Source organism: Pseudorca crassidens, chromosome 15 (assembly GCF_039906515.1).
Source record: "Pseudorca crassidens isolate mPseCra1 chromosome 15, mPseCra1.hap1, whole genome shotgun sequence".
Lineage (NCBI taxonomy): Eukaryota > Metazoa > Chordata > Mammalia > Artiodactyla > Delphinidae > Pseudorca > Pseudorca crassidens.
The window spans coordinates 21,478,549-21,499,914 of record NC_090310.1 but is presented as its reverse complement, the minus strand read 5'-3'; the positions used below and the strand labels follow the sequence as shown (position 1 = coordinate 21,499,914).

General features: G+C 50.8%; 1 protein-coding gene across 3 annotated transcripts in view; it reads left to right on the top strand.

Moving 5' to 3' along the window:
* LOC137207055 (von Willebrand factor A domain-containing protein 3A-like) overlaps positions 1–15,682 on the top strand; it is a 47,554-nt gene extending 31,872 nt beyond the window's left edge. For 2 of the 3 annotated variants that reach the window (XM_067706427.1, XM_067706428.1), the window contains 9 exons: positions 1,684–1,754; positions 4,662–4,814; positions 6,631–6,721; positions 7,385–7,495; positions 8,035–8,132; positions 8,945–9,082; positions 10,007–10,115; positions 12,888–13,032; positions 13,502–14,048. In XM_067706427.1, the coding sequence (XP_067562528.1) occupies positions 1,684–1,754; positions 4,662–4,814; positions 6,631–6,721; positions 7,385–7,495; positions 8,035–8,132; positions 8,945–9,082; positions 10,007–10,115; positions 12,888–13,032; positions 13,502–13,760 (1,175 nt within the window). In that variant the 3' untranslated portion in view covers positions 13,761–14,048. The other variant, XR_010934922.1, reaches the window with a different exon arrangement.
* The last annotated feature ends 5,684 nt before the right edge of the window (positions 15,683–21,366 follow it).

Genomic DNA, 21,366 nt, shown 5'->3' with positions numbered 1-21,366 from the left:
GAGATCAGAATATGCCACCTCAATATGTGCCACTTTGGCATAAGGATTATTTTGAGCTGAAGACAATTAAGGAACAGCAGATGCCACAAAACCTCTCTGCTTCCCCTTCCCCCATTTGCCTAAAAGCAGGACATAAATTTCTATGTCCTGCTTCTGTGCCAGGAGGAGAAGGGTGAATCTTAGACTCTTAAGCTCTGGTTGGCAGCTCTGGGCTCTTCACAGCACCAAGAGGAATCTACGTAACAGCCCTCACCTAAAAAACCCTTGTCTTCCATTAGTTCCCCCCAAATATTTACCTTCCCACAGTTTGCCGGCCCTCAAAGCCAAACCCCATTTCCTTTGTCTTGTCATTTCTATTGTTCTTCGTTAAGATGCTACAGAAGCCCCAAGTTCCAACCAGTTCCTCTGAGTAACTCATCGCTGAGTTTCTCCCCCATGTATGCACACCACATGCATTAATAAACTCTATTTTTCTCTTGTTAATCTGTCTTTTGTCAGTTGGGTTTCCAAGGCCCCAGCTGGAGAATCTAGGAGGGTAGAGGAAAATTTTTTTCCCTCCCCTAAATGATTATATGATTGTTTTAATATTTCATTTAAAAAATGCTAGCATTCATTGTCAGCAGTGACATAAATTTTCTCTTTAAAATATGCTTTTAAAGGATGTTAACCAGACTTTTATGGTGATCATTTCACAATATACACAAATATCAAATCATTATGTTGTACACCTGAAAGTAATATAATGTTATATGTCAATTATATCTCAATTTTGTATATGTGTGTACTTTTAAGTAAATGAAAGTGAATTGATTAAAAATATATGTTAAGTAAATTATGGTTTAGATGATGTGCAGACAAGGCAAAATTGTGACGTGATTCAGGAGGGACTGAAGCTTGGGACATGCTAGTGCATTCTGACCTCTCTGATTTATGGATGAAGAAATGATTCCCAAGAACATGAGGTGCCTGTGGTTACAAAATTAGTGGCATAGCCAGGGGTGGAACTCATGAAAAGTGCTAGGCATATACATTTAAGTTATTATTGTTGATTATTATTAATAATAGCAGACATTTATAGACTAGCTATTATATGCCAGACACGGTTTTAAGTGTTTTACATATGTTGTGATTCGTTCCTCACAATAACCCTATGAAGTGTGTTATTACTATTATCCCCATTTTACAGATAGGGAAGCTGAGACACAGAACCCAAAGCATAGATGTAGTAAGTAGTAGAACCAGGATTTGAACCCAGAGTCTGTCTTGTTAGTCATTATACTCTAGTCCCTCTCAAATGAGTCATATTTGAGATATTACTACAGACATTATTCACTACAGACATTAGCTACTTTAATTAACCCCAAGGTGGATCTTTTTATTCACTGGAGGAGCAGGACCTTTCCCCTGACCTACACTTCCTGTGAGTGAGAGCTCTTGGCTGGGTGCCAGGGTGCTGGGTCCCAAGGCCAGCCCCGCTCTTGGTATCCTCACTATACCCATCCATCCCCTTTACCACCAGAAAGTATGGGGGGGTGGCTAGTCAGCTAAGCCCATTAAGACCCCACCCTGCCCCTTAGGCTGAGGTCACCTCCACATGGCCCACGTGTTTACAGATGTGGACACTTGCCAGGATCTCCATCCCTTCCCCACGATCGATCATGACTTTGTTTGCTTTGTTTCCAGGTATTTACGAAAGCGATGATATCAGTGCCATCACGTCTGAGATGGAAAAGGCTCTCAACTACTCCCAAAAGGTATGCCTTAGGTGTGGGGCAAATGACTGCGCTGGCTTCTGTGTTAGGGTCCTGGGGCTGCCATATGAAGTACCACAAACTGGGTGGCTTAAAACAACAGACATTTATTCCCTCACAGTCCCAGAGGCTAGAGTCTGAAATCAAGGTATCAAGAGGGCCATGTCCCCACCGAAGGCTCTGGGTAGAATCCCTCTTTACCTCTTCCTAGCTTCTGGTGATGGTGGCTGTTAAAGAAATGAAATTGCCCTGGACGCTTGTTAAAAATGGCAAGGAAGGGCTTCCCTGGTGGCGCAGTGGTTGAGAGTCCACCTGCCAATGCAGGGGACACGGTTTCGAGTCCTGGTCCGGGAAGATCCCACATGCCGCAGAGCGGCTAGGCCCGTGAGCCATGGCCGCTGAGCCTGTGCGTCCGGAGCCTGTGCTCTGCCACGGGAGAGGCCACAGCAGTGAGGGGCCGGCATACTGCAGAAAAAAAAAAAAAGGCAAGGAAGACATTATTCAAGACGACTGCAATAGGGGAGAGAGATTGAACTCAACTCCGATTATACAGCAAAGATAGCTGGGCATTTATAGCCAGTGAGCAGAGTGAGAGGGTCAGTGGATGGAAAATTACTAAGATGAAGTTGACTAGATATCGAGGGTAGGGGGATTCTTGCTAAATAGGTTCAACAGGATTCTTTGCTAAAACTGGGTTCAGCAGGCCAAAGTCAAAGCCCAGTCAAGAAGAGGGCTCAGAGGAACATGACTAAAGTTTGGTCAAGGAGGGAGTCCTTGGCAACAGCAATCCTTGCCTGTCCTTGGCTTGTGGCAGCAGAACCCCAATCTCTGCTTCCATCTCCACATGGCTCTCCTCCCTCTGTGTGTGTGTCTGTGTCTCTTCTCCTCTTATAAGGACACCAGTTGTATTGGATTAAGGGCCCACCCTCCCACTACAACCTCATTAACTTACATCTTAATTACATCTACAAAGGCCCTGTTTCCAAGTAAGGTCATGTTTCTGGGTACAGGGGAACTTCAACATGCCTTTTTGGGGGACACGACTCATCCCACATCAGCTTTCCACCTTTGTGCTGATCCACAGACCCCAAAGGCTTCCAATGAAATGTGAGTGTCCTGTAAGTCACTGGTTTCAGGTCCGCGTGCTCTACATCCTGGCCCGTACGTTCTTGAACACATCAGTCTCATTCCTAAACTCAAGGCCTTTGTACCTGCCACTTCCTTCACCAACTGTTCCCCTCCCAGGTCATCCATGGATTGCTCCTTACGATTCAAGTTTCACTAAAATGTTACCTCCTCAGAGAGGGAGTTGAGCAGTTCAAGGTGAGATGAGAGCGGGACCAGATCGCGAGCAATGAGAATGGAAATAAGGGAACAAATGTGAGAACATGTCTTTAAGGAAGAATTGACCAAACTTGTGGCTGATTGAGTGAATGGGGTGAGGAAGAAGAAGAAATCCCAGGATGACTCCCAAGTTCCTTGCGGCGGGACCTGGTAGACAGGACCCAGAGAGAGAAAACAGGTGGGGATTCAGGGAGGGTGGGCCTAGAACAAAGGTGAGTTTGCGGGGCCTGTGAGATAACAAGTGGGGGCATCCTTCAGGCAGGTGGATAAAGATGAGGCCTGGACATAGAGGTGTGGGGCAGCTCAAGCCATGAGGATGCACAGAGAACACGTAGGTGGACGTGACTCACATTTCAAATACGACCATTGTCAGGACTGCCCGTCTCCCCAACTACATGGTGAGCTCTTGGGAGGGCAGGGCCATAGATTGGCAAACCTGCAGCTCCCCTAGACGTGCCTGAGCTGTCCTCCCAGAAAGGGTCCCTCTTTGCTGCTTTATTCAACTGCTTCTCAGGTGCACATTAGTCCTGCTCCCTCATCTGATAAACTCACTCACAAGGTGTTAATGGGCACTAATGGTTTAACCCACCCTTCTTATGATGTTAGTTACATTTGAGTGGTGTCTTCTAGTGCCTTGATTGAGAATAGTTATTGAAGAAGCTTGCAGGCAGTTGAGAAATATATAGGCAAAGGAACGAAGTATCACACCACTATTCTGCTAGCATCCAGGGTCGGCCCTGGGCACATGGTGAGCTGACCACCACATGTGGCTGCTGGGTCCACATATGGAGAGAACACTGGCTTTGAAACAAGACCTACCTGGGATTGAATGGAAGATCCTCTACTTACTCACAGTATGGCCTTGGACAAGTCCTTTAAATTCATAAGCTTTGGTTTCCTTACCTGTAAAATGGGGATAGGATAGCCCTTGCCCTGCCAGTGTAGTTGCATGTCTTGTTGGCAAGGAGGTTTGAGACCCCCAGGCAGTAACTAGCCCAGTGCCTGATGCATCCCAGGCCCTCCATACATGGTACTTATTATTATTATTATTTTGGCTGCATTGGGTCTTCGCTGCTGCACGCGGGCTTTCTCTAGTTACAGCGAGCGGGGGTCTACTCTCCGTTGCGGTGCGCGGGCTTCTCATTGCGGTGGCTTCTCTTGTTGCAGAGCATGGGCTTCAGGCACGTGGGCCTCAGCAGTTGTGGCCCACGGGCTCAGCAGTTGTGGCCCACAGGCTCAGCAGTTGTGGCCCGCGGGCCCAGTTGCTCCACGGCATGTGGGATCTTCCCAGACCAGGGCTCGAACCCGTGTCCCCTGAATTGGCAGGCAGACTCCCAACCACTGCGCCACCAGGGAAGCCCCATGGTACTTATTATTAATAGGCCTGATCCACAGTGCTCTTGGCCCCAGGCAGCACTCTAGGGACAGAAAGAGGAGTACAGGGGCCCCAGTGGCCCCAGCGCCCCCTGGTGTGTGTGTGTGTGTGCGCGCGTGCGCGTGGGCGCCAGTGCCCTGCGTGGAGACACGCTGGCTCGGGTGCTGCTGACGCTCCCAGTCCCCCTGCAGTGTGCCTTGCTCGTGTCGTCTCTGAAGAACCAGTCCGGAAAACAACAGGAAAGTGCAGCCCTCCTGAGAGACAAGCCGAAGACGCTCAAGCTGAGACGTCAGCCCGGGAAGTTCTGTCCCTCCAAGCCCAGAGCACGCTCTGTGGCCAGAACGGTTTGACTCCCCTCCCTAATAACACACAGGGGATTCTGTTTCTGCCTTGTCTCCTGGTCTTTCCTAGATCTTGAAGTGGCCTGGGCCAGGCCCCCAGACCCCAGGGCCAGCAGAGGTGGGAGCAGGGTCCTCAGTGGTCAGTGTCCTGGCCTCCAGGGGGAAGGGACCCCCGGGGGGCCTGCCTCTCAGCTCTGGCCACCCCTCCACCCCACCTTTGGCTCTGCCTGGCTGTCCCAGCTTTGTGGTTCCAAGGGCTCCGTGGACTCGGCACCCTCCGTTACACGTGCTGGTTGTAAGGCAAGAGGGCTTGTCTGGGAGGGTCTCTCGGGGCAAAGGAATTAGGGGCTTGGGGCGTCTAATGGGTCCTTTCTGCTGCTGCCCGAGGCTTTTGGGGGCCTGATAGGAGCCTGAGGGTGGACCTGGGCCTGCCCGGGGCTGATCCCCGTTCACAGCCTGTCAAATCTGTCCCGCATAAAATACCCACCTCGGCACTCAGAAGGGGCCTCTAGAGGTGTGTCTGGGGGGACACCCCAGACTCCACAGCACTTGTGAGCAGAAGGGCAGTGAGATCTGTGAGCGCTTCAGCATTTCACCAACTGACAGGCCCTTGTGAACACAGCACACTTTCAGAATGAAGAAATCCACCCAAACCGTGTGCAGCTAACTCCCTTCCTGCAGTCAGCACTTCTGAGCGGTTCTGTTCCCATGGGCACTGCCCTCGTGTACAGAACTCCACCAGGTTTTGGGCGCCAGCCCAGAGACATCGCGCCTTCCCGTCTTCCCAGATTCTGAGGTGAAAGCCCGCGGTCTCGGAGTCCGGCTTGGGCCTTCAGTGGTTCCCAAACTGGCTTGGTTACGAGGGGGCTTGGGCTGCTCCAGGGCCTCTGGCAGGCCTCCTGAAATGCAGGTGTGGGAAGCTGGGTTGCTGGCGGGTGGCTCTCTGGGATGGCAGCTCTGGGCGTTTTTCACAGCCGCCACCCAGAGGTCTCCTCTGCTGGTCCAGGCCCTGGGTGACTTTGTTTAACCATCACCACGTTCCGGTTGTACCCGGTAATGAAGGAACCCCTTCCTTAAAACCGAGGTGCCCAATAGGGCATGGAAGTTACCTGAGTGGTTGCTTGTCATGCTGGAGGCCCAGAAATCCCAGTCCAGTAGGAAGAGGGGCAGGTAACTGGTGAAGAAAGTTCAGGCAAATCCCCACAGTTGTCCTAGCAGGCCCTCTCTCATAACACACACACTCACACTCACACACACACGCACACACATGCGCACACACATGCACGCACACTCTCTCACACACAGATGCGTGCTGTCACACTCCCACACACACACTCACATATACATGCACATGCACACGCGCACGCACTCTCACACACGCATGTGCACACACACATAACGCACACCCATGCACACACTCACACATATACACACACGCACACACACGCGCACACTCTCACACTCATGCACTCATGCACACATACACACAACGCACACCCACTTTCACAACGCACACTCACACATGCACATGCACACACGCTGTCTCTCACACACACACACTTAGTCACACACATGCATGCACACTCACACACACTCTCACTCACACACACACACACACACACACACACACACCCTTTTCACCTCAAACCCCAGAGTCCTCTCCGAATGTGCAACAGGAGATGGGGCGAGCGTGTGAGAAGTCTACTTCCTGAGGCCTCGCCATGCAAAGGTTCCTACTTGACAGATTGAGGCTGGGATGACTGGGGTACTGCCCCCCACAGAGAACAGACCTCTGATGGAAAAGACTGCTGTTTTCTAGAGCATTAAAGATGACCCTGACAGAGAGAAGAGTCCCCGCTTGAAAGCTCTGCTGTGGAGTCCACTCAGTGGCAAAGCGGGCGTCCCCCCAGGTAAGGCACGGCCCCGGGGGTGGAGGGGTGGACAAGCACGGCTCAGGCATGGATTCGTGATGACAGTAACTAAAGTGATCAGCGATCGTGTGCCAGCCCTTCTGCTAAGATTGTCCCATTTAAAGCTTATAACAATCCGTCCTGTATGGCAGGGAATCTATTAGTTCCTCCATTTCACTGATGAAGAAATTCAGGCTCAGAGGGGCTAAGGAGAATGTCCAGTGTCAGCCGGTCATGACAGGGCACCAGTATTTTTATGAAAGTACTCAGCTCATAGAACCTAAGACCATGTGTCTTCTAATGTCAGACACATAGCAGAGCGGCTCAGAGCAGAGTTCTGGAGTCAGCAAGACCTGGATGGAATCTTTACTCTGCTTCTTACTGACTCTGAGTCCCACTTACCTCATCTGCAAGCTGGGGTACTATGAGGATAAAACAAGACAGGCTACGGGAAGCACTTCGCACCAAGCCTGGTATATATCAGCAGCTCTGGCTTTACTGATCCAGGGGAGGCCAGAGGACCCAAAGGACCTCAGATCCACCTGGGAGCCCCATTTCAAGGGCAGAGCATAGCTGAAGTTGACTAGTCTCTAAGCCAAGCTGCACAGCTTCACCACATAAACCCTCAAGGCTGCTCCAGCCGACAGGCCAAATGTCCTCTAGCTACAGCCCAGCCAGTGAAAGAAGGGACTGCAGATCGGAGGAGGAAGACCAAATCAAGGGACGCAGAGACCTCTCTCTCGCTGTTCTATACAGAGACAGGGAATAATGTGGGTAAGTCGGGGCTGCACAGATGTCTGGACAGCCCCCTTTCCCCGTGGGACCTGGAAGGTGATCAGGCCCCAGGGAAAGGAGAAATCTCCCGCAGTCCCGGGACATGGGCAGCAGTGCACCCCAAGCGGGCCTATCCTCAAACCACTCACATCTCCCAGCCCAGGGAAGTGAGCTTGCAAAGTCTTGACACAGGCAGGAGAGTGGGAAGAATTGATGCCGGCGTCTCCCCAGGTCCCTGGGCGCGGCGCTCCTGCTCTGCGCATGAGGGGCAGTGTCCTCAGACTGATGGGAAGGGAGTGGAGATGAGCCTCCCAGGTCAGTCGGATTGATGGCACAGGTCCCAGTAGCAACCCATTGACATGTAGAGAAGGAAGATCCCAGCATGCTTCCCCAGATCAGCACAATAGCCTCCCTCCTACCTCTCAGCAAATTGCTCCTAAGGAATGTTACAGCTGACTTGATTGACAGAGAAATTGACATGGAAAAGGGAGGCTAGGGTAAGAGAATTGCACAAAGTAACCCTGCTCTGTTTCTCCCAGGCTTCGTGTACAGGAAGTACCCTCAAGGAAGAGCCCTAAGGAGGACTAGCTTTTCTATTGAGTTGCCCAGAAAGGATACAGTCTGCTCCAGCCTAGAGGTATTATGCTGTCTGCACCAGCACATGCCCCCACGCAATAATTCCTTCCACCAACCATTATTTCTGAGAGGGTGGGTATACTTGGAATTGAGGCCAAACCTGCTTAGAATGACTGTTTAAAGTGTCAGGATAAGGATTCAATAGAGCTACGTGGGAACCTGGGTCTGCCACTTCCTAGCTGGGTGACCTTGGGCAAGTCATTCAGTCTCAATGTCTTCCTTTATAAAATGAAAACAATTGTACCTAATAGGATTGCTGATTAATTGAAGTATACTTTGTGTAAAGTACTTAGTGGCGTCAGATCCTTTCGGACGCAAGCAGCAGAAATCCCCCTTCTTGTGCAGATCCAGAAGATAGATCATCTTTTCTTCCCACAACCGGTCAATAAAAGTCTGAGCTTCGTTCTGACCCTGGATGCCATGCTCTGATTGCTTTAAACCAAGCCATTCTTGTATCTCTCATTGTGACAAGGAGCCTGAGACTATCCTCATTGGTTTAGAGTCTAAACTTTAGAACAATCCCATTCAAGTTTCATGGGAGAGGGTTGAAATGGAAATTGGGGAGGCAACAGTATCCACCAGACTAGGGAGTAGTAAGTGCTCAATAATTTTGTTCCCTGTTCCCCGTATTTCTTGTGCATCTCTCCCCAGCACAGGGGCAGGAATCTGAATGTGATGAAGGCTCAGTGAGGACCTGGGAACCCCACATTTCAAATACAAGACAGATTTCAAACATGAGGTTTTAAAAGATGAGTCAATCATTCCATTAAGCCTGAATTACCCAAGATAATAGTTTTTTCCTTTATTCTAAAGTGGGTAGCAAATTATGGACTAAAAAAACTGAAGATGGAGATCTCCAGATACCTCGGTCCCAAATGCACTCATCAAAAGTCAACACAGACGTCGGCATCAGCCAAATACTGCAGTATCTTCCCCAGCATAGAGATCAACGTAAGTCAAGATTGGTGTTGGTTTTTTTTCTCCCAGCTCCTGTCTCTTCTCAGGCACAAATGGCTGAGTGTGTTGGGGAAAACTCCCCATGAATGTATGCCCCTGGCTTCAATTCCTGCTTCTAAGAACCCCACCCCCCACAGGGGGACTGCGCTCAAGGAATAGGAGATGCAGAATCCTGTTGGAAGAAAAGTCAGCCCCTCAGAGTGCTTGAGACCATGCTGTAGGGTTAGAGGGGCTCAATGGAGGGGGAATTAGAAACAACTGCCGAGAATGCAGGGCAGTGGCTGGAATCCTCACTAATAAGAGCTCTGTACCCTGACACTGACGATGGTCCCATCAGGATGGCTGGGAACAGCGGTTATGGCAGGAGGTGAGGGGGTTCTCTATTTTCTCGTTTTGAGGTCATTTTTTTTATTGCTTTGACACTGGAACAGGTACATTTAGTAGAAAATGAAAATCGAATCGTGCTTTTAAAACAGAGACCCCATTTTCTCTCCTTGCCCTCTGATATGACATTGTCAGCTATAAAGCTAAAACGAGCCACCAGAAAAATGTTATGGGAGTTTAATCATGCCGCCCCCCTCCTCCATCGGAGGTCGTCTCTTAGTTTGAAATGCATCGACCTCCCATCCTACCATTAAGGGTTTTCTATTTAAAATTTAGAGATACTATGTCTTTTTCTTATAACAGTGACCGCATGTGCCACAGAAATTGTCACCCCAATTCCCACACACCTTCCGAGAACTGTGCATTTGATAGTTCAATAAAAGAGAAAAGCTTTTAAACAAACAGACAAAAATGTATGCTTCACAATGTTTTGAAAATTGTGAACCACGGCAGACTAAACTATTTTCGGGGGTAATGGGGAGGTGGAGAAATAGCTGATGGGGTTGGAATTTCCCTTTGCTTGCTGTAATCCAGGGGATGGTGAGACACAGTCAGTGTACACCCAGGGAAATCGAAGCGTACATCACACACCTGGAGAAGGTGACGCGGCGCTATGTCCAAAGGCTGCAGTGGCTGCTGTCTGGTGAGCCTGCCTGCTATCCTGGAGGGCGGACGAGCGTGATGGGCAGCGGGAGGGCAACCCCAGGGACCCCAGGGTCAGTCCTTCCCAGGCTAGGCACTCACAGACTGTCACCCAGGGGCAACATGACTTCTGGGTTCAGAGGTCAGGCAAGGTGCTGGATGACAGGGCGGTGGAGCACGAGCCAGAGCAGCAGGGAGACCCAGGCCTGGTCAGGCCGCTCTGCCGGCTCGTCTCCCACACCTCGCCTCCTGGGTGTGACTGAAGGGCTGCTGCCCCTCAGGAGCCTCAATTTAGTATTGATTGGGCCCCACAGAACCAGTCCATGAAGGTAGAGATGGGAGGGGCTCCGGACAGGGAAGATGCCCCTGTTCTTCTTTACAGAGAGCACCAAGGCCCCTCTGGGAGAGGTGAATGGCAGGGCTGGCTGAGAGCCAGGCTCACATCCCAGAGGAGGCTGGGCTGGGCATTAGGAGATGGTCTGAAGCATCCAGTCCAAAAGGCCGGGCAGACAGCTAGGACTGAACCGGAGGCTCAGTTCAGGCTTTGGGGCCTGGAGGGTTCCTGGGACGATAGAGGAAGGATCCCAGGGTGGGCCACTCAGGTGCCTGCCCAAATTCATTAGGTCCAGTCCTCTGCAGTAGAACCTGGTATAAACAGTCCTTGGGCTGACTGCTGCTTTCCAAAGCCTCTGGAGCGGGCGTCAAGCTCGGGTGCAGCTGTCAGGTCAGAGGCTGAGGCGGGGCGACGAGGTCGTGTGCGTATTCCCAACGCACACTTCCCGCCGGGGAGCGTGTGAAGGGCAGCCGTGCAGCCGCTTCTTGTGTGGTATGAGTCGCGCCCCCACCTCACATACAGCTACACACTCAACACCATCTAACGCCTCCGAACGTACCCAGGGGATGCTGCGCTGAGCCACTCATTCATTATTCAACGAATAAGTGTTGTTCTCCCGCTCCGTGCTGGGGAGGTGGTAGGGGAAACACTTCACAGGTTCCCTGAGCTCATGGTCTAGGGGAGACAGTTGTTACCCAAAGAGCAGGGTGACAGGTGTAAGGAGGAGACAGGCATGGTGCAGTGAGAGAGGGACAGGGGGCCTGCACAGAGAGATCACGGAGGGCTTCCCCGAGGAGGTGACATTTGAGCTGAGATCTGAAGAATGACTAGATGTCACCTGAGGAAAGAGAGGGAAGACTCTCAGGGCATGACTGAGGTGCTCAGCGGGGGAGGAGGCTGAGTACAAAGACTGAAGGAAGCAGGGTGGCTGAGATTAAAGGGTGCCACCACTCCAGGGAGATGAGGCCATGGCCCAGACTTTATCCTAAGAGCAATGGGAAGCCACTAAAAGATTTTAAATAAGGGGAAAGTGATGAAGTTAACATCGGCAACAATCCCTCTGGTTGCTGCGTGCAGTATAAATTGCTGAGGGGACGGAGTGCAATCAGGGGAACCTAGTAGGAATCCAGGGGAAAGATTAGGATAGCTGGGAAGGGAAGTGATGATGGAGACGGACAAAAAAAGCAGAGTTAGGGAGGCGATAACGGCGGGGCTCGGTGGCTTGCAGGGTGTTTCCGCTGTCTGGTTCCCAAGATGGATCAGCTGGCCTTCTGTGGTGGGAGGCCCGTCGACCAGCTGGCTGGCTGTCCCCGCGGAACGTCCCACACACCTCAGGATGGCTCCCCTCATGTCCTCATGTTGCCATGAGCATTGCCAGAGAACAGCCCAGATGAGTCCTGGAAGATTCCTGGGCAGTGGGTCCAGCCAGCTCAGGCTACCTTTTCCTGGAGACCAGTGGACCCTTTTTGCAGCAGTTTTCCATTTTTTCTACTCCTGCCTCCAGTGAGGTCTGAGGTGTGATTTGGGAATGCTGGACATGCCATCTTCTTCTCTTTGGCGTCCCCCGTGTTACCTCCGTTTAGCCTTGGGGCACCAGAAGGGCTGGGGTTAGCGGTTGCCTTCAAGTGTGGATCAGAGGACCTGGATGTGAATCTCGGCTTCGCTGCCAGGCTGTGTGACCTTGGGCAAGTCACTGGCCCTCTCTGTTTCCCCTTGGGATAAATCCCAAATCCTTTAACAACCTCTCCAGCTTTCTCTCTGTCCCTCAAGCATGACATGCTCCTCTCTCCCACTCAGAGCCTTTCACAGTCTGTTCTCCCCGCACACACCCCCTCTCATCCTTCAGCCATAGCTTGTCTGCTCCCCACCCCACATCCATCAAATTCAGATTCTCCCAAGTAGGTACTCCTTAACTTTGTGTCATAACCCTCAGCAGAGTGGTAGCTGTTGGTATAACATCCGTCTTCCCTGCCTCACTGGCAGCTCCGTGAGGGCAGGGACACTCTCTCATCTCCACTGCACTTTGCTCAGTGCCGGGCACACAGTGCACGCTCACCTGATTTCTGTCAGCCAATCTACAGACTCCATGCTCTGTAACATCATTTCCAGCCCCAAACAATACTGTGACACCGCTTAACCCAATCACTAACTTTAGGGGTGAGGAAACTCAAGCCCAGGGAAGTTATAATCATTTGGGCAAGTCATCCGAGGCAAAGCCATAGCAGAAACCTCGACCTCCGAAAGCCCAGTCCACGCACCAGCTCTGCCCTTGGACGATGACCCCTCTAGCAACACCACAGAGGCCATCTCCCAGTGGGTTCACATCTGATCCGTGATCACTCAGGCAACGGGTGTGGCAAGACCTTGGATTTTATAGCTGCAGTGAGGAGAGCCACCCTCACTCCTCCCCTGCCTCTGCCTCCACCCGCCTCCGAGCAGGAAGCCGCCGACTCTTTGGTGCCATTTTGGAGAGCAAAGTGTGCATCCTGCTGGACACGTCGGGATCCATGGGCCCCTACCTGCAGCAGGTGAAGACAGAGCTCGCTCTGCTGATCTGGGAACAGCTGCGGAAGCACTGTGACAGGTAAGAGGCAGGGGTGCTGGTGCGCGGGGGTCAGGAGATCCAAGGGATGGCTCCTGAGGTTCCCCTGGCCAAGGTCACTCCCTCCTCAACACTTATAGAGCACTTTCCCTGTGCCAAGCGCTTTACATGCGTGATGTCATTCAGTCTGCACAACGGTCTTATTATTATCCCCATTCTTCAGCAAAGGAAACAAGGGCTTAGAGAGGTTAAATCATTTGCCCAAGATTGCATAACCAGTAAGTGGCTGAAGTGGGATTTAAATCTATTTCTGTCTGCACCCAGAATCTTCACTGTGTATGTTCTCATCCTCAGGTGGTCCACAGGGGGCCCAGGGCTTGCTGTAGGGTCTTCAGGGATAGGTGTGAGTCCTCACGGAGGTTACTTCCCCTGAGGTCAGTATAGACGGGTGCGTTCTAACCAATCTCTTTCACCTCCTCTCCGGCCCCCACCTCTTCTCCGCTCTCCACAGTTTTAACCTGCTCAGCTTTGCAGAGGGCCTACAGCCGTGGCAGGACACTCTGGTGGGGACCACAGACGCAGCCTGTCACGAGGCTGTGAAGTGGGTGACCAACCTGCATGCTCAGGGGAGCACCTCAGTCTTGCAAGCATTGCTGGCAAGTTCCACCGCCAAGCTTGACCCAGTGGCAAAGCAGAAATACCATCGCCCCTATCCTGACATTGCGCCATGCTTTGCAGTTTACAAAGAGCACTTTAGAATTTACTGTTAAATCATTTCATCTTCCCAGCAACCCAGTGAGGATGAGATTCTCGCTGTTCTCACTTTATAGATGAAGGCACAGAGGCCCAGAGAGGTTAAGTGACTTGCTTGGGGTTAACCAGCTAGGAAGTGGGCTGAGCTCTTTCTCCTAAACCTCAGCAGCTTCCTGGTCTGTCAAAGGCTGAAAGAGGAGGCTCTCAGTCTTAATGACAAGTCGGTGAGATCCAACCAGACTTGGGGACAGCAGGCCAGTGGTTTCTGAGTCCCGGTTGGCCCCTCTTCTGAGCTAGACAACCTACATGCTCTCTCAGAAAGCTTTCAGTTTTCCTGATGTGGAAGGACTGTACCTCCTGACGGACGGGAAGCCAGACACAAGCTGCAGCCTTATCCTCAGTGAAGTGCAAAGACTCACGGAGAAGAGAGACGTGAAAGTGCACACCGTCTCCCTGAACTGCTCAGACAGGTGGGCGGTCAGGAGCTGTATCCCTTCCCCACGGCCGCGTGTCTGAGGGGCAAGGCTCATCCTCACCTAATCCAGGGACTCACGTTATACGCTGAGCTCTCCTGGGCCCAAGTCCTGTGTGTGAGCAGTTAGGAGGCCCTGGGCAGGCACTGCACCAGAGAGAGCCCCTCTGTGCCCCTGCCCACCCGTCAGCATCCTGACTTTCTCCAGCGTGGAAATGGATTTGCACCGATTCCCACAGTCACACGCTGTGTTCTCCCGTTTCATCTTCCTTCGGGGCACATTTGTGAATATTTAGGGGGAAAAAGTTTAAAGTAGCTATGTTTTTTGGGGGTTTTTTTTGCGTTACACGGGCCTCTCACTGCTGTGGCCTCTCCCGTTGCGGAGCACAGGCTCCAGACGCGCAGGCCCAGCGGCCATGGCTCACGGGCCCAGCCGCTCCGCGGCACGTGGGATCTTCCTGGACCGGGGCATGAACCCATGTCCCCTGCATCGGCAGGCGGACTCTCAACCACTGCGCCACCAGGGAAGCCCACTATGGTTATAGAAGAACATGTGTTAGACAGGAGAGATTCAGCTCCTTCAGAACATTCATATTTAATCTCTCTGTCTAAACCGTGAGCTCCGTAAAGGTCACACTGTGTCCCTGCCAGGCCAGACACATAGTAGGCACTGGATAGATGTCCAGTTAAGGAATGGGGCCCCGTGCTTTGAGGGTGACCCTCATACGGTGAATCCACTTCACACAGCAGTAGCCACTGCCACCCAAATACCAGCTGGGAGAGTGGCTTGGTGATGCTGACACAGTCTCAGTGGCACAGACCTCAAGGTCCAAGACCCCTTACCCCACTCATGTGACTTCCCCAGGGGCTGGGGGCTCACAGAGACCTCGGTGGGCCTGGCCCCAGCCCTCTGTTCCTCCCCGCAGGACGGCGGTTAACTTCTTGAGAGATCTGGCCTCTCTTACTGGGGGCCGCTATCACTGCCCTGTCGGTGAGGACTCGCTCTTAAAAATGCAGGGCCTGCTGACCAGGGGCTTCATCAAAGAGAGGGTAGGTTGTGGAGCTACTGGGTGAGTTCTGTTGAAATAGCTCAACAAAATGTCAACAGGCGTGGCTTTTTCCTCCTGATTGATAAGATCTCTGCTTCTCTTGTAAAACAAAGTATTGACTAAAAAAGGTTGTGTTTCCCTGCTGCTCTCCTTTTAGGCTGCCTCCCCTCCAGGTTGGGAAAGAAGCAGGGTTAGGGGCATTATTTAATAGTAGAACAGTTCACATTCACTGAGCACTGCCTACATGCTACAGGTTTGTTGCATTATGTAAATTACCTCTTTTAAGCCTTCCAACCATTATTATACCCATTTAATAGACGAAAGAACAGGCTCAGCCAGGTTTCGGAATACACCTAAAGTCAGAGTAAATGGTAAAGCCAGAGCCCAGACACCCATGCTCCTAAGTTCTGTGCTTTAATTCCTGCATATTTCTGTCTTCCCGCCTTAAATTCATTGAAGCGCAGATATTCAAATGATCTGTTAAAAAATAAATACGGTAAAGTCATAGGTTTTTTTTCTTTTTGTGGTACGCGAGCCTCTCACCGTTGTGGCCTCTCCCATTGCGGAGCACAGGCTCCGGACGTGCAGGCTCAGCGGCCATGGTTCACGGGCCCAGCCGGTCCGCGGCATGTGGGATCTTCCCGGACCAGGGCATGAACGCGTGTCCCCTGCATCAGCAGGCGGACTCTCAACCACTGCGCCACCAGGGAAGCCCAGTCATAGGTTTTATAATGCCTGCAGGATAAGATCTTACAATCTGATAGAAAAATTATGTACATATTCATACCTTCTAGGAATGTGCTGCTGTGAATTACATTTCCAGGCCAGCAAATCATCCAGTAAGACAACCAACCAGAATTCCAGATTTTTTTTTTTTTTTTTTGGCAGGGAGGAATTAAAGTTTACAGAACATTGCATAATTTTTGAAGTCAATGCTTTGCATGATTTCTTTGAGTAACGTTTTAGGGGCAAATATTACAAATAATACAGAGATCAGAATAAGTAAAAGTAATGAATATTCACCCATATCCTTATTACACAGGAAAACAAACGATGATATTGGGAAGGTTCTCGTTTCATACCTTTTATCAAATCAGATTCTTTGAATAGTTTCTGGGTGCAGAGTGGGACGTTTGCCACTACTGCTCCCAGGGAGAAGGAACAGTTTCATCTCTTTCTTATATTCTCTTGCTAATTGTGAGAACTTGTACTTTTTTTTTTTTTTTTTGCGGTACGCGGGCCTCTCACTGTTGTGGCTTCTCCAGTTGCGGAGCACAGGCTCCAGACGCACAGGCTCAGCGGCCATGGCTCATGGGCCCAGCGGCTCCGCGGCATGTGGGATCTTCCCGGACCGGGGCATGAACCCGCGTCCCCTGCATCGGCAGGCGGACTCTCAACCACTGTGCCACCAGGGAAGCCCCAGAACTTGTACTTTTAAGGCTAGGCTCTAGAATTTCATTAGTTGACATAAGAAAAAGGCATATCTGTGGAGCTGTTTTACTAGAAGAAATAGAGAAGGGACTGGATAGGTTTTACTGATTAACAGTGAGATAAGGTGTATATACTACTTCTGTTCTACTGGGCAGAGCTGTGCTGACTTCAGTGAAGTCCTTAGACCCTTTTAGTTTCCACCATCCCCTTCCTACACTGACTCTCAGACATCTAACTGCAAAGTGTCCTCTTTGCAGAATGACTGCCTTGACAGGTGGTGAGCTCCCTGTCCCTGGAAACATGCACGCTGAGGCCCACAAGATTTCCTGCACTGGGAGGAAGGCTGCTTTGAGTTCACTCTAAAACTTTTCTCCTGAGATTTTGGATTTTCAGGTCCCACCCAGTCATTTAATGGATCTAATTTCATACTCATTTCCCCTTTTCAAGGACCCCATGCTGCCACTATTTGAAGGAGATGATTTAAGGAGATTGGCCCAGGAGATCACCAAGGCCAGAAGCTTCCTCTGGCAGGCCCAGTCCTTCAGGTGTGCCCTTCAAGCAGCCCCTCCCACCTGCCTCGTGGCTCCAGCCCACCCAGACCCTGGGCCCCCCTCAGGTCAGTGCCCACTCGGTCATGACACCCTTGCTCCAAGAGCTCCTGCCCTGCTTCTCCCTGCCAGGCCCAGAAATTTGGGCATCGAGGGTCCGTCTTTCTTCATCTCCTGTTCACTAGGTCCCAACTCCAGAAGAAAAACAACACAGAACCGAAGGTCGCTCCGTTTTAGAAAAGTGTTCTCAGGTAAGGGGAGGGGATGAACTCATCAACTTTTGAGCACCTGTCAAGGACCAGGCAGCATGCTCTATTTTGTGGACAGCAGTGACTATGGGCAAGGATCAGAAACAATGATTCCTCTAAATAGAAAAGCCATCCTACAAAGAACCACTCAGCAAATGTTGGCCCAGAGGGAAAGGTGCCCTAGAAAGCTGTAACCCACAGATCAGCGTGATTCCAGGCACCAGGACTCCCTGGAAGCCGAGAGAGGAAAGCTCTCTATCCCTGGGTCCACCCCGATGTTCCCGCATTGTCCCCAACACACCCTACCCTCCAGTCACAAGATTGTCACTTGCTGGAAGTCCTGCACTGAGCCCCCTGCTTGGAACATCCTTCTGCCACCCTCTGCCTGGTGACTGCTTCTCGTCCATGAAGACACGGTGCAAGTGGCATCAACTCCACTGTGAAGATGCCCCTGGGACCCATCAAGAGCTGGGAGATTCCAGTCTTCCCCCCATAGCATCCTGACCACGCATCCCTCTTTATAGAGGTGACACTTAACTACACTTAGCACTCCACTATGCTTCCTTGCCCCCTTGTCTCTTCTCCTTGACCGTGAGCTCCCTCAGGATGAGGCTGGTGTCCTAACCATCTCTGGGTCCCAAGAATCTGCCACGTGGCAGACACATAGTAAACAGTGAGCATGAAGCTTAGCTGTGAGAGCCCAGCTCTGGAGACCAGCCAGATAAGATTGTTTCTGCCTCAGTCCTCTTGTTCTGTGCTTCCCCACCACCCTGATCCACAGGTGCGACGCAGACTCACCATCAGCCCCTCTTGGAGGAAGAAGAAACAAGTGAGCCTCACCACCACCCACCGCCCCTGCTCATCCGAACTGAACTGAAGTCTGCTCTGGAGCCCAGTCCAGAGCAAATGCTCAGCTCAAGCATGTGAAAATCGGGCTGGAGCTGCTGGGCCAGCCCTACTGTGTACATATGAAATGACTGTGTCATGTGTTATGTCAGCTGGGGTCATTTCTAAGACAGGAAAAATTCCTTTTATTTAATTAATAGGATCAAAGTTACTTTTAAATGGATGTGATCATTGGTGTGTGTGTGTCTCTGTATAAATTTTTGGTGTGATAAAACTTTATTAAAAGACTCGTATCTAGATATACGAAGAACTCCGAATCAATAAGAAAATGATAAACATCCTATTTTTAAAAATGGACCAAAGGCTCAGACAGGTATAAATGAACAAGAGGTGTATGAAAATAGGCGCTCAACAGCCTTACCCATCAGTGAAATGCTAATTAAAACTACAGTGAGAACCACTACACACCCACCAGAGCGGCTAAAAATAAAGACTGGCAATATGAAGATAGGCAGCAGCTGGAACCCTCACGCGTTGCTGGAGTGGAGGGTGGAGCGGTGTAACTTGGTGCCTCCACGCTGGAAAACCGTCTGCCAGTTTTCACCGAAGTAGAACGTGTGCCTTCTCTCTGCCAGCAATTCCACTCCAAGAGGAATGAGCACCCACGTTCGACAAAAGACATACACAGGAATGTTTACAGCAACTTTATTCGTAAGAGTCAGAAAATGGAAGCTACTTAAATGCCCATCAATGGTAGAATGGACAAATAAATTGTGATACATCTGTGCAGTGGAATACTACGCATCAATTTAAAAGAATGAACTACAGCTATATTCAACAAGCTGCATCAATTTTATGAGGAATATTGGGCAGAAGAAACCAGACACAAAAGAGCACATACAGTATAATTCCAGTTATAGGGGTTCAAGAATAGGCAAAACTATTGTTGGTGACAGAAGTCAGAAGGGTGATTACCTTGTGTGTTGGGGCCACTACGGGGCTATATCTTGATCTGGCGGTGGTTACACTGGTATATACACAAGTAAAAATTCATCAGATTGTTTAAAAACACAGTTTACTGAGACTTGACAAGCCATGGCTTTGGCCAGGCTCTGTACTGGCCCAGGGAGACAGCAGTGACCACAGCCCCTTCCACAGTGGGTCTCAGTCTGGTCACTGTCTTGGACAGCTGCCCTCTGCATCATCTCTATCCACGCCTGTGGTCGCTGCAGTACGTCACTCAAGCTGTCATAACAAAGTACCACAGACTGAGTGGCCAAAATAACACAAGTGTATTGTCTCCAGCTCTGGAGGCTGGAAGTCCGAGATCAAGGTACAGACAGGCCCATGCTCCGTCTGAAGGCACCGGGAAAGGTCCGTTCCAGGCCTCTCTCCTGGCTTCTAGCAGCTCCTTGCTTCTGGCAGCATAACTCCAATCTTCCCGTGATGCTCTCCTTGTGCACATGTCTGTGTCCAAATTTCCCCTTTTTATAAGGATGCCAGTCATACTGGATTAGGGCTCTACTCTAGTATGACCTTATCTTTAATTACATCTGCAATGACTCTATTCCCAGCTAAGGTCGCATGCTGAGGTACTGGGGCTTAGGACTTCAACATATGAACTTGAGGGGGCACAATTCAGCTATAACACTTGTGTTGTAAACTATGCTTCTCCTAATTAGATGACACCAGCCAGATGACTCTTAGGCCTGGGGAACAAGAGTTCACCAGCCCTGCTGGTGGGAGAGGAAGAGGCTGGTCTTTGTGAATGGAAGGACAGACCAGAGACGTGGTTTGCAAAGCAGCGAATCACAGGTACTGGGTTTGAATCCCAACCTCCTCTCATATAATGATGATAACAGCTACCGTTGGTTGAGCACCAACTGGGCAGGCATAATACTCAGCATTCTGCATATGGTACCTTGTGAGCCACAAGGCTTGCAACATCACAACTGTAAAGTACACACCAGTTCCTGTTAATGGATGAGGAAACCAAGCCTTGTAGCTGCCCAAGACATGCAACAAGGAAGTGGCAGGGCCGAGATTTAAACCCAGGGCTGACCCCACGGCCTTTTCCCACTACACTCTGAGCCCCTTTTTATCTCTCTGAACCTGCTTCACTGTCTCTAAAATTGGGCTAAAACAGAGTTGTGAGGATTAAGCAAGATACCTTACCACCTGGCACATCGCATGTGCTGGCTGACGTTTTTCTCTTCCCCGCACCCACCTATGTCCACAGAGGAGGTTCATTTAGGTGAAGCCTTTCCAGTAGCCCTCTTCAAACCGAAGTAACCAGCCCTTGGTGCTCTGCAGCTGTGCCCACTGTTGGGCATATGCCTGCCCTCTGCCACTGGCACTTGCAAATGAATTTTCCAGGGATGGTGCGATCCATCTGGGTCCCCAGTGCAAGGGAAAGGACAGCACTGAAGAATCCCCTATTAAATGTGGAATGATGGCATTGGAGAATGGCTAACCCAGAGGTGGGTGGAAGGATGTAAGAAAGGAAGGGTAGATAGATGGGTGGAAGGCGGGACAGAAAGATATGAAATGAACTGGATGGATGGAAGGCTTGATGGATAGATAGGTGGAAAGACAGAATAACGGGTGAATAGATGAATGGCTGAATGGATAAAAACATAGTTTAAAATTGGTAGAAGGATGGATGAATAGACAAAGAGATGGATGGAAGAATAGGTGGGATAATGAATAGATGAAAGAGAGGAAGGAGGGAGGGGAGGAGGGCAGGAGGAAAGAAGGCAAGAGGCAGGCTGAACAGACGGGACCACGTGGGAGGGGACATGGATGGGTAGGTGGGTGGAGAAAGAAACACCGTTTCTTGGGGTTCTAGGCCGTCTATGCGGGCTGGACCCGGACCAGCACGCAGGACCTTCGCGCCCTTTCCCCACTAGCATCGTGGCCCATTTCACCCTTCGACCGGCCTCAGTTTCCCCTCTGGGAGAGCGTGCGTGTCCCCGCCTTAGAGACGACGGTTGCGGCGGAGGGGGTAGTGGGTGCAGCCGGGACGCAGG